The sequence below is a fragment of the Mirounga angustirostris genome, unplaced genomic scaffold, assembly GCF_029215605.1.
Source record: "Mirounga angustirostris isolate CCGP_5_RB_7025 unplaced genomic scaffold, mMirAng1.0.hap1 SCAF_4, whole genome shotgun sequence".
NCBI classification, from domain to species: domain Eukaryota; kingdom Metazoa; phylum Chordata; class Mammalia; order Carnivora; family Phocidae; genus Mirounga; species Mirounga angustirostris.
The window spans coordinates 87,922,151-87,933,687 of NW_026991712.1; the positions used below are offsets into that span (position 1 = coordinate 87,922,151).

An 11,537-nucleotide genomic window follows, 5' to 3' on the forward strand; every position below is an offset into this window, starting at 1 on the left:
ACTTTTAAAAGCAGTTTTATAATGAATTGCTTATCTGTAACAGTTTTGCAGTTCTTAAATGGCTACTTGAATTAATTTCACTTCTGTTTATTATTCATCCCTAGAATTGGCACCTCTGCTCTTGGATGTATTCATAGAGTGGCATGCTGCTAGGGAACTGGGAACTTGGGCCGGTACTTCCCCTTGCACAATTATCTCCTCCTCTCTTATAACAATAGTCACCTTGTCGATTACCCTCCTTGCAAATTAACAATGTATTCGTAGTGTTGGATCTAGACTGTCCATAGGAGGGTGTAAATTGTCCAGAGCCACAACTTGAGGAGCTTTCTACTTGTCTATAACTGCGTCTTGATTGCCCTTCATTACAATTTGAATGGATACAGTCAGATTCCCATTGACCTTGGCTCCATCCTTGGCTTTGTTGCCTACATGTTCTTGATTGTCCATGAATACTCTCATATCCATCAGGCCCACTACCTGATAGGCCATAATTCCTACCTCTTTCTTTTTGGCCACACTCTGACCATTCCTGGCTATTGCTTCTTGATTGATTAGGGGTTGAGCACATTTTGGGTCTAAGGTACTCACTATGAGTTCCACTTGAACTTGACCTACATTTCCCTTGTGTTTCATGTTGCTCATAGCTAGAACACTGACCAGATTCAGAACCACATTGCCCAGAGCTAGGTGAGTGACATGAACCAGATCTGTACTGTTCAGAGCCAGAATACTGACCAGATCCAGAACCACATTGTCCAGAGGTAGATGAGTGACATGAGCCATATCCATATTGCTCAGAGCTAGAACACTGACCAAATCTAGAACCACACTGCTCAGAGCTAGATGAATGGCATGGGCCAGACCCATATTGTTCATAACTAGAACACTGACCTGAGCCAGACCCATGTCGGCTACAGCTAGAAGATCTACTTGAGCCAGACCTGTGTTGGCCATAGCTAGAAGACTGACCAGATCCAGACCCATGTTGCTCAAAGCCAGAAGACTGACCTGAGCCAGACCCATGTTGCCCAAAGCCACAAGACTGACCTGAGCCAGACGTATGTTGCCCAAAGCCAGAAGACTGACTAGATCCAGACTCATGTTCCCCAAAGCCAGAAAACTGACCTGAGCCAGACCCATGTTGCCCAAGGGCAGAAGACTGACCTGAGTCAGATCCATGTTGGCCATAACTAGAAGACTGACCGGATCCAGACCCATGTTGCCCAAAGCCAGAAGACTGACCAGATCCAGACCCATGTTGGCCATAACTAGAAGACTGACTGGATCCAGACTTATGTTTCCCAAAGCCAGAAGACTGACCAGATCCAGACCCATGTTGCTCAAAGCCAGAAGACTGACCTGAGCCAGACCCATGTTGCCCAAAGCCAGAAGACTGACCTGAGCCAGACTCATGTTGCCCAAAGCCAGAAGACTGACCTGAGCCAGACCCATGTTGCCCAAAGCCACAAGACTGACCTGAGCCAGACGTATGTTGCCCAAAGCCAGAAGACTGACTAGATCCAGACTCATGTTCCCCAAAGCCAGAAGACTGACCTGAGCCAGACCCATGTTGCCCAAGGGCAGAAGACTGACCTGAGCCAGATCCATGTTGGCCATAACTAGAAGACTGACCGGATCCAGACCCATGTTGCCCAAAGCCAGAAGACTGACCAGATCCAGACCCATGTTGGCCATAACTAGAAGACTGACTGGATCCAGACCCATGCTGCCCAAAGCCAGAAGACTGACCTAAGCCAGACCCATGTTGGCCATAACTAGAAGACTGACTGGATCCAGACTTATGTTTCCCAAAGCCAGAAGACTGACCAGATCCAGACCCATGTTGCTCAAAGCCAGAAGACTGACCTGAGCCAGACCCATGTTGCCCAAAGCCACAAGACTGACCTGAGCCAGACGTATGTTGCCCAAAGCCAGAAGACTGACCTGAGCCAGACTCATGTTGCCCAAAGCCAGAAGACTGACCTGAGCCAGACCCATGTTGGCCATAACTAGAAGACTGACTGGATCCACACCCATGTTGCTCAAAGCCAGAAGACTGACCTAAGCCAGACCCATGTTGGCCATAACTAGAAGACTGACTGGATCCAGACCCATGTTGATCAAAGCCAGAAGACTGACAAGATCCAGACCCATGTTGTCCACAGCCAGAAGACTGACCTGATCCAGATGCATGTTGACCATTACTTGATGACTGTCCAAAAGCAGAACCATGTTGTCCATAGTTAGAGGACTGATTATATCCAGACTCATGCTGTCCAGAGCTTGATGACTGACCTAAGCCAGATCCATGCTCAGTGCCAGAGGACTCTCCTGTGCTAGATTCATGTTGCCCAAAGCCAGAAGATTGACCTGATGCAGACCCATGATGACCATACCAAGGGGACTGACCTGAGCCAAATCTGTGTTGTCCATAGCCAGAAGACTGGCCTGATCCAGATGCATGTTGACCATAGCTTGATGACTGTCCAGAAGCAGAACCATATTGTCCATACCCAGAGGATTGACTTGAGCCAGAACCATACTGACCATGGCTAGAAGACTGTTCTGATCCAGACCTATGATGACCATAGCTAGAATATTGACCTGATCCAGACCCATGTTGCCCAAAGCCAGAAGACCGACCTGATCCAGACTCATGATAACCATATCTAGAGGACTGACCTGAGCCAGATTTATGTTGGCCATGGCTAGAAGACTGGCCTAAACCAGATTCATGTTGACTACAGCTTGATGTCTGTCCTGAAGCAGAACCGTATTGTCCATAGCTAGTGGATTGACCTGAGCCAGAACCATACTGACCATGGCCAGAAGACTGTCCTGATCCAGACCTATGGTGACCATAGCTAGAAGATTGACCTGATCCAGACCCATGTTGCCCAAAGCCAGAAGACTGAGCTGATCCAGACCCATGTTGCCCAAAGCCAGAAGACTGAGCTGATCCAGACCCATGTTGCCCAAAGCTAGAAGATTGACCTGACCCAGACCCATGATGGCCATAGCTAGAAGACTGACCAGATCCAGATTCATGATAACCATATCTAGAGGACTGTCCTGATCCAGACGCATGTTGACCACAGCTTGATGACTGTCCAGAAGCAGAACCATGTTGTCCATAGCTAGAGGGTTGGCCATATCCAGATTTATGCAGTCCAGAACTTGATGATTGACCTAAGCCAGATCCATGCTCAGTGCCAGAAGACTCTCCTGAGCTAGACTCATGTTGCCCAAAGCCAGAAGACTGACCTGATCCAGACCCGTGATGACCATTTCTAGAGGACTGGCCTAAGCCAGATCTGTGTCGTCCATAGCTAGAAGACTGGCCTGATCCAGACCTATGTTGGCTGGGGCTAGAAGACTGACCTGATCCTGACCCATGTTGTCCAAAGCCAGAAGACTGGCCTGTTCCAGATCCATGTCGCCTGGGGCTAGAAGATCGACTTGAGCCAGACCTATGTTGTCCATAGCTAGAAGCCTCTCTTGAGCCAGACCCCTGTTGGCTGTGGCCAGAAGATTGACTTGAGCCAGACCTATGTCGTCCATAGTGAGAAGACTCTCCTGAGCTGGACCCATGTTGGCTATGGCTATAAGACTGACTTGAGCCAGATCCATAGTGTCCACAGCTTGATGACTGTCCTGAAGTAGAACTATTTTGTCCATAACTAGAAGATTGGCCTAAGCCAGACCCATGTTGCCCAAAGCCAGAAGATTGACCTGAGCCAGATCTATGTTGTTCATAGCCAGAGGACTGACCTGATCTAAATCCATGTTGTCCACAGCTTGATGATTCACCTAAACTGGATCCTGAGCTAGACTCATGGTATTTCTCACTAGAAGACTGATTAGAACCAGGTCCATATTTTCCATAATTAGAGGACTGGCCTGACACAGAGCCATGATTTTTTCTTCCATAACCTCCTGACTGATGACTAGGGCTGCTGCTATGTTTTCTCTGAGTAAAGGGCTCATAGGAGCTTGATTGATTTTTGCCATTGCTTATGGACTGGCCTGATTCAGACCCATATCCCTCATAGCTTGAAGACTGTTTTTGTTGTCTACTAAGTCCTGATTGACCGCTTGAATTGGATCTATGTTGCCTCTGACCAGAAGAATGACTCTCAGACTTCTCTTGTTGATGAGAGCCATGCCTGTTTTTCTTACTGTCTTTGAAGTAGCCTGAACTTGAATCTCTCCTTCTTTCCCCAGAGCTTTGCCTATGCTCTGAACTAGATAAACCTCCTTGATGCTCCATTTCTCTGGAGCTGGACCCACGCCTGTGTTTAATGCTTCTTCTGGAGCCCCTGGAATAGGAATTATTCTCTCCTGTACTTGGCCTTGAATGACCTTGCCTTTTGTCCTTCTCTTCTGTTTCACTTTGTTCCTCTTGGTGCTGGTGATGGTGGTCTCTCTGCTTTGACCCTGAAGCTTGGCAGTGATCTTTGCTGATGATTTTATTACAAGCCTGAGCCAGTTTAAATATCATCAGAAGATACTCAATGAAATCCACTTTCTCGTCATGGTCTTGATCCAGATTTTGCATGATGATATCTACAGTGTCTGGATCATCTGGATTCTGTATAGGAACAAGGTACAAGGGGCAGCTATGTCACTATGGACTACATACCCAGCTAACCATTTGAAAGAAGATTGTAGAAATGTGAATGTTGGCTTACTTAGGTGGAGCTCAGCCATCTAGTCCTTTGGGCAGGACTGCTCTATCTTGAGCAGAAAGAAAGAAAGAAATATGTAATGAACAATGCAGTGAGAAATTGCTAGAAGATGCAAATGGAAGATGTTAGGGAACAAGGAAATCAATTATATTTTGTAAGAAATAGGTCAGATATGATTAGCTAATTTATAAATAGGAATTTTTAAAAAATGAAAAAAGAATAGGTCAGATATGAATGATTAGCATAATTATATATGACTTAAATTTTCCTAGCTATTAATTCATTAATTAATTAATTTAACAAAGATTTATTGTGCACTTACTAGCTGCTTAGCATTGAGTTAGGTACAGGGGATAAAGCAGTGAACAAGTTTGTTTTATGACAAAATGGAAGTTAAAGTTTAGTGGCACAGACACACAAACTTAAAATTACAGTGTACTGTGATAATGTTTCTGAAAGTACACCACAGGAGAACCAGTGGGGGTTCAAGGAAGGTTAATGAGAGAAAGTGATGTATTTTGAAGTATGGGTTAGACTTAGCCAAATGAAGGGGTAGGAAAGGAGGGAGAGAGGGCAAAAGATTGTTCCAGGCAGAAGGAACAATATGAACAAAGCTAGAGGTTAGAGGATGTATGGCTCATATGAAGAACTGAAAGAAATTCAGGATTATTAAATCTTGAGTCTCAGTAGTCAAGAGATATTGCTGGAGAAACAAATAGAGATCAGATCATGCCTTTTAAGTTGTGTAAAGGAACTTTGGACTTTATTTATTTTAAAGGCTGTGAGCTTTGGGGGCACCTGGGTGGCTCAGTCGGTTAAGCATCTGACTCTTGGTTTCAGCTCAGGTCATGATCTCAGGGTTGTGAGATGGAGCCCAGCTCCTCCCTCCTTCCCCCCTCACCCCTGGCATAAGCACTCTCTCTCTCTGTCAAAAAAAAAAAGGGGGGGAGATTTTGAAGGATTTTGAATTGAGCTGTGAAAAGATTAGATTTATACTTATGGCTGAGATCAGAAATAGAAGGTGGCCTGAGCTAGAGGAGTAGCAATAGTGATGGAGAGAAATGGGCTGTTTTGAGAGACTATTGATGAATTAGATGGAGGGTGGAGGATGGAGGTGCTTGCTGAGAGAAGAAGCCATGAATGGAACCAGATTTCTGCCTTGGGCAAATAGGAGGATAGAGTTTGGAGGGAAAATGATTTCATATCTGACACACCGAATTACACCCTTAGGAGTCCAAATAAGAAATATTTAGTAGGCAGCTGAATATAATGAATTGACAATCAAGAGCTAGATCTAAGCTCCCAAATATTTATTTTCAGAGCTGACATTTTAAGATGGTGGTCACCATATTTTATGATTTAAGAGTAAGATGCTAACTTCCTGAACTGAGGCCTTGTAGTTTCACAATCTCAGAAATGGGCAGTGGTCAGGATGTTCTGGGCTGAAGAACTACAAATAAAGGAAAGAAGATGCATTTTACGTACTTTTTTCCCTGAGAACCATCTTAATTTTTAATTCCATAAGAATTACACAGGACATTATATAATCTATGGATTTTGTCTGTTCAGTAGGATCACATCCCTTGGTCATGTTTTGGAAACCATGTGGGTCAACTTTTGATCGTATTTCAAGCCTTTACCAAACCCTGTTTTCTATCACCAAGTAGAGAGAGTCCTGTAGGAGTTTGACACATGTGACAAAAAGGTACGAAGGGGTGAAAAAGAGAATTGCAGCTGTCTTCAGTCCTGACCTGGAATTCTTACCTTCAGAATTTGATGAAACTCATTTTCCAAAAGTTCTTTCAGTTCTGCCTTGTTCAACATGTCACACTCCCCATCCTGGGTGGCATATTGGTAGAAAAGCTCAATGACAGTGACGATACTTTTTAGGAGTTTAGGCATTTTTTTTGTAAATTTAACCTAAAGGAAAAAAAGGAGAGACCCACCTTTTATTATTCCTTTTTCTTGTTTAAAAACATAAATAGTTCCAATCATTTGTAATATTTGTTCAGAATTAATTGAGCATGATTAATTTCATCTTTTGAAATTAAGAACCAATCCAGAGTTGAAAGACTTGTTCAAGCCATGTAGCAAGAGAGTGATGAAATTAGGAACAGAATCTATATCTCTTATTTTCATTCCTGAACGAATGTAGGAGCAAAGACTTCCTGTTTTGAGCTCCCCACCTCTACCAGGGATAATTTTATGAGCATTGTTCTGGAGCTAGAGAAATACTGGGTGTGCCAATCTACCCACTTCCTCAATTCCTCTCTAGGTGCCAACCATTGCTGAAGAGGGACAGTTCCATCGTCCACATGGTATGCCTGACTCCAACCAAGGGATACCAATGGCTAAGCTAGACCCTCAAAACTTGTAGGCCAGAGAAAGTACACAAAGTGGGCAACTACAGGCCTAGGTGATATGGAGCTGGAGGCAGGTGCTATCAGGCCCACTTCTGTTTTCATTCTCCAAACAGGGACTGACTCTCAGGCTTTACTGATTATACAACAGAGAGAAAAAACTCAGTAGTTTAGGAAGCAACCTGCCTAGTGATAATTAAAGCCACACGATCTTCAAGGAAAGGACCCTGAAGAAAGAAGGTACTGTCATTCCCAGTCATCTCTTTATTTTCCTTCTCAATAAAGTTAAAATTATATCAAAGTCCCCAAAGTACATTAAAAAGAAGCCTGGTATCCAGTGCCTCTTTGCCTTAGAGCACATACTGGATTCTTTTAATTTGTAGCCCAAAGTACTCCTGTTCACTTACCTAGTTCACCAGAGAAACAAGTAGGATGAGACTAGAGCAGCTTACAGGGTGCTGCTAGTTGGGGATAGTGGCCTTTTTATAGAGGAAATAATGGTCCATCTTAGGGAGGAGCTCCTCTTTGAGATGTTCTGATTCACTTCCAAATAAGCCCAACTCTGCCTCCACCTCCATCTCCACCTCCCAGGTGTTTGCCTTCTTACTTCCTTACATGTTCACCTGAGATTGCATTAGCAGTTCCCAAATCTGGGCTAGTATCAGCCCCACCTGCCAGAGTCTCTGGACACTGCAGAAAGACCTCTTTGCGTATTCAACAAAGTATCTAGCATAATGCATTGATAACCAATTATATGGACTTTAATTGAAGTTGAATGGAATGTGTGCAGAAACATCAGGGACCGAATGTCCAAGAATCATGGAATCTGATGTTTAAAAGGAACCTTAAGGATCATGCAGTCAAACTCTCTCATTTTGAGCTACATTTTCTTGTATGGATTTCCAGCCAAAGTATCATCCATGATATTATTACCCATGATATTATTACCATTCCTCTTGAATCGATAATGACTGTAGAGGCCTTCTTGTCTCTTTACCTAAACTTATTTACTATACCTTAGTGGCCATTCATCAATGTAGCTTTCATTTTAACCACTATATAACCTTAGAAAGAAATCCATGCTCTTTAGCATGGTATCCAAGGTTATTCATGATCTGGACTGTGGCTTCTTTCTAGCCCCGTCTCTTCTCTCCCTGTTCTTTATGCTTCACCAGTAATTAATTACTTAAGCCTTCCTGAATATACCATCCTATTTCATGTTTTTTCTTGGAATATCTTTCCTCATTATCTGCCTAGTGAACTGCTATTCATTTTTCAAAACCTACTTTAGATATCCTGTAGGAAATATTTCTTGAATTACTCAAGAGAGTTATAGTTGTGTACCTTATTCATAGTTTTATTGTAGTATCAATCATTCTATATTATAAAATATTTTAAAATTGTTTTACTATTGTAATTAATGTTTAATATAAAAAATTACAAAATACAGATAAGCAAAGCAAAGCAAATGAAATAACCTTCCTACCCAGAAATAGCTACAACAATAGTTATTTGGTGTATATCCTTTCTTACCAATGGATGTGTATGCACACCGTATGTATCTGTCTATGTGTTTATATCACTTCTATTCTGTGAGTTCCTTGAAAATAGGGAATGGGCATTATTATTACCTATATCACTGGGGGACTCAGCACATTGCTTGGCTCATAAAAGTCCCCAGTAAATGTCAAATTAAATTGAAAGAAGAGTGAGGGTCATGACTATAGTACTTGGCATTGACCAACTTCTACTTTTTCACAAGATTGGGGTCTACCCTCTCTCTTGCCATCTTTACCTCAGAGGACATGATTTCACCTGAATAGAAACTGAATCTTAACATTGGGAATCAACAAGTGGCTTTCTGCTTATCCCTGCGACCTTAAGCTCTGCATTTCATCCACTGTGAATTGTATGTATAGCACGAATGTCATTGAAGCTGGGTGAAGTCACATAGACTTGAAGCTTGTGCAATATAGTCATTAGGATTTGGGAAGGAGTGGTAACAACTATTAGTAAATGATAAATTACATGATTCCAAATTCAACCATTATGACACTGTTTTCTTCTAAGAAGTACCCAGAGGGCTGCAGAGTCAGTATCCATTCTGTGGCTGTGTTTCCTCTGGATGCCTGATTTGGGCCAGACTGTCATGCTTCCATCAGAAGAGGGAGCTTTTTGAAGGTGTGACTGAGACTGTGGGAGTGCAGGGGAGGTAGAGTTTGCTGAGTGAAGACTAATTTCCTGTAGGAGACAGTTGTTGCCACAGAAGGAAGAGGGAGTTGCTGGTAAAGACTATTCCAGGTGAAACATGCTCTTAGAGCCAGTGTTCTCCTAAATGAGGGGTTAGCACAATTTTTCTGTAAAGGGAAAGATAGTATATCTTTTAGGCTTTGTGGGACAGTCTTTTTTGCAGCTACTCAGCTATGATCTGGTAGCATGAAAGCATTCATAGATGATAGGTAAACAAATGAGCATGCCTGTGTTTCAGTAAAACTTATTTATTGACACTGAATTATTGACAATTTAAATTTCTTTTTTTATTAACATATAATGTATTATTTGTTTCAGGGGTACAAATCTGTGATTCATCAGTCTTACATAATTCACAGCGCTCACCATAGTACATACCCTCCCCAATGTCCATCACCTGGCCACCCCATCCCTCTCACCCCCCACCACTTTAGCAACCCTCAGTTTGTTTCCTGAAATTAAGAGTCTCTTATGGTTTGTCTCCCTCTCTGGTTTTGTCTTGTTTCATTTTTCCCTCCCTTCCCCTATAATACTCTGTCTTGTTTCTCAAATTCCACATATCAATGAGATCATATGATAGGCAATTTAAATTTCTTACTTTCACATGTCACAATGGATGAATGTGAATCCTGACCCTCCTATGCATTTGCTTGTCAGGAAGATTCCCCAGGAGAGGAGAGTCTCAGAGGGAAGAGAAGGGCTGGGAAGTGTGGGGCAGCAGAACCATGAATTCCTGTGGGAGAGAGAAGTCAAACTCTCTCATTTTGAGCTACATTTTCTTGTATGGATTTCCAGCCAAAGTATCATCCATGATATTATTACCCATGATATTATTACCATTCCTCTTGAATCGATAATGACTGTAGAGGCCTTCTTGTCTCTTTACCTAAACTTATTTACTATACCTTAAATTTACTATACCTTACTAAACCTGCAGGTCTGTTTGTGAGTGTCAGTGTGCATGAGGTGGTAGGGAAAGGGAACAAAACTAGGGACTTTTGGGCACTTGTGAAAGAGAGGTAAATTTTGACTTTATGTAAGGAAGAAGTTTTAACCTCTGCATTGACTGAAAATGCATTGAGCTCTTTGCAAAGTAATTGAATTAATTGTGATGGGCATTAAAGAAATTTCCATGTATCATAGAAACAGTTTTAACCCTTTCAGGGCTACATTTTCTGAATATCCTCCAACATCACCAACCAGAGATTTGTTGGACTTTATTTCCGGGGTTCATGTCCTGAAAATAAGAGGCATATTCAATGTGTGTTTTGGCATCTTCATTCCCTTTTGAACATTACTAATGTAAGAGTTGGACTAGATTATCACAAAAATCCTTTCCCAAACAGAGAGTCATGATTTTACCAGAGTATGTGCTCCACAGTAAAAGGGTGGGCATGAAGACTCCCACCTCATAAGTCTGGTTCATGGTTTTCCCCTTGGAGATGACAGTGTTTGGGAAAATAAATTTCTTTTTTTTTTAATTTAATTGTATTTATTTATTTGACAGACAGAGAGACAGGGAGAGAGGGAACACATGCAGGGGCAGTGGGATAGGGAAAAGCAGGCTTCCTGCCGAGCAGGGAGCCTAATAATGCAGGGCTCCATTCCCAGAACCCTGGGATCATGACCCGAGCTGAAGGCAGACGCTTAACGACTGAGCCACCCAGGCACCCCAGGAAAAGAAATTTCTTATGCTATGTGCCACATTCTAGGTTTTTTAGTACCTCCAGATTTTGGCAGAAGAAAATTGCGTTCTCCTTTATGCCAAGCACAGTGCTTTGCACACTTACGTTCATCATTTTATTAATCCTCACAACCGCTATATGACGTAGGGTTCTTACCTCCATTTTGCAGATGATAAAACTGAGGCTCAGAGAAAATATGTAACTTGTTTTAAGTCACTTAGTTATTAAATGGAAAAGATGGGATTCACACTCAAATCTGCTTCTTCCTAGGAATAGCCAGAGAATACGGGACTATTCATGTCTTAGAAAAGGCAGGGTTTGGGGGGCTGTTCTTGAAAAATGAAGTGTTTGACCTAAAACAACAACAACAACAACAAACAACAACAAAAAACAACCAAGAATCACGGGGCGCCGGGGTGGCTCAGTCGTTAAGCGTCTGCCTTCGGCTCAGGTCCTCATCTCAGGGTCCTTTTTTTTTTCCCTTTTATTTATTTATTTATCAGCGTCCTGGGATGGAGCCCCGCATTGGGCTGCCTGCTCAGTGGGGAGCCTGC

At 42.6% G+C, this 11,537-nt stretch overlaps 1 protein-coding gene across 1 annotated transcript; it reads right to left on the bottom strand.

Moving 5' to 3' along the window:
- Positions 1-327: 327 nt before the first annotated feature.
- Positions 328-11,145, bottom strand: LOC135364036 (hornerin-like). Its single transcript, XM_064587519.1, has 4 exons — positions 11,140-11,145; positions 6,453-6,608; positions 931-4,591; positions 328-839 (listed from the first exon to the last, which is right to left on the bottom strand). The coding sequence occupies exons 1-4, from the start codon at positions 11,143-11,145 to the stop codon at positions 328-330; spliced, it is 4,335 nt and encodes a 1,444-aa protein (XP_064443589.1).
- Positions 11,146-11,537: the final 392 nt, after the last annotated feature.

What these genes read in the sequence shown, in the direction of transcription:
- LOC135364036 (XM_064587519.1), bottom strand. An exon ending in AGTTTCATCAAATTCTGAAG is followed by an intron (nt 4,592 to 6,452) that starts GTAAGAATTCCA and finishes GTTCCTATACAG; the next exon opens with AATCCAGATGATCCAGACAC. An exon ending in CCAACACAGGTCTGGCTCAA is followed by an intron (nt 840 to 930) that starts GTAGATCTTCTA and finishes CCATTCATCTAG; the next exon opens with CTCTGAGCAGTGTGGTTCTA.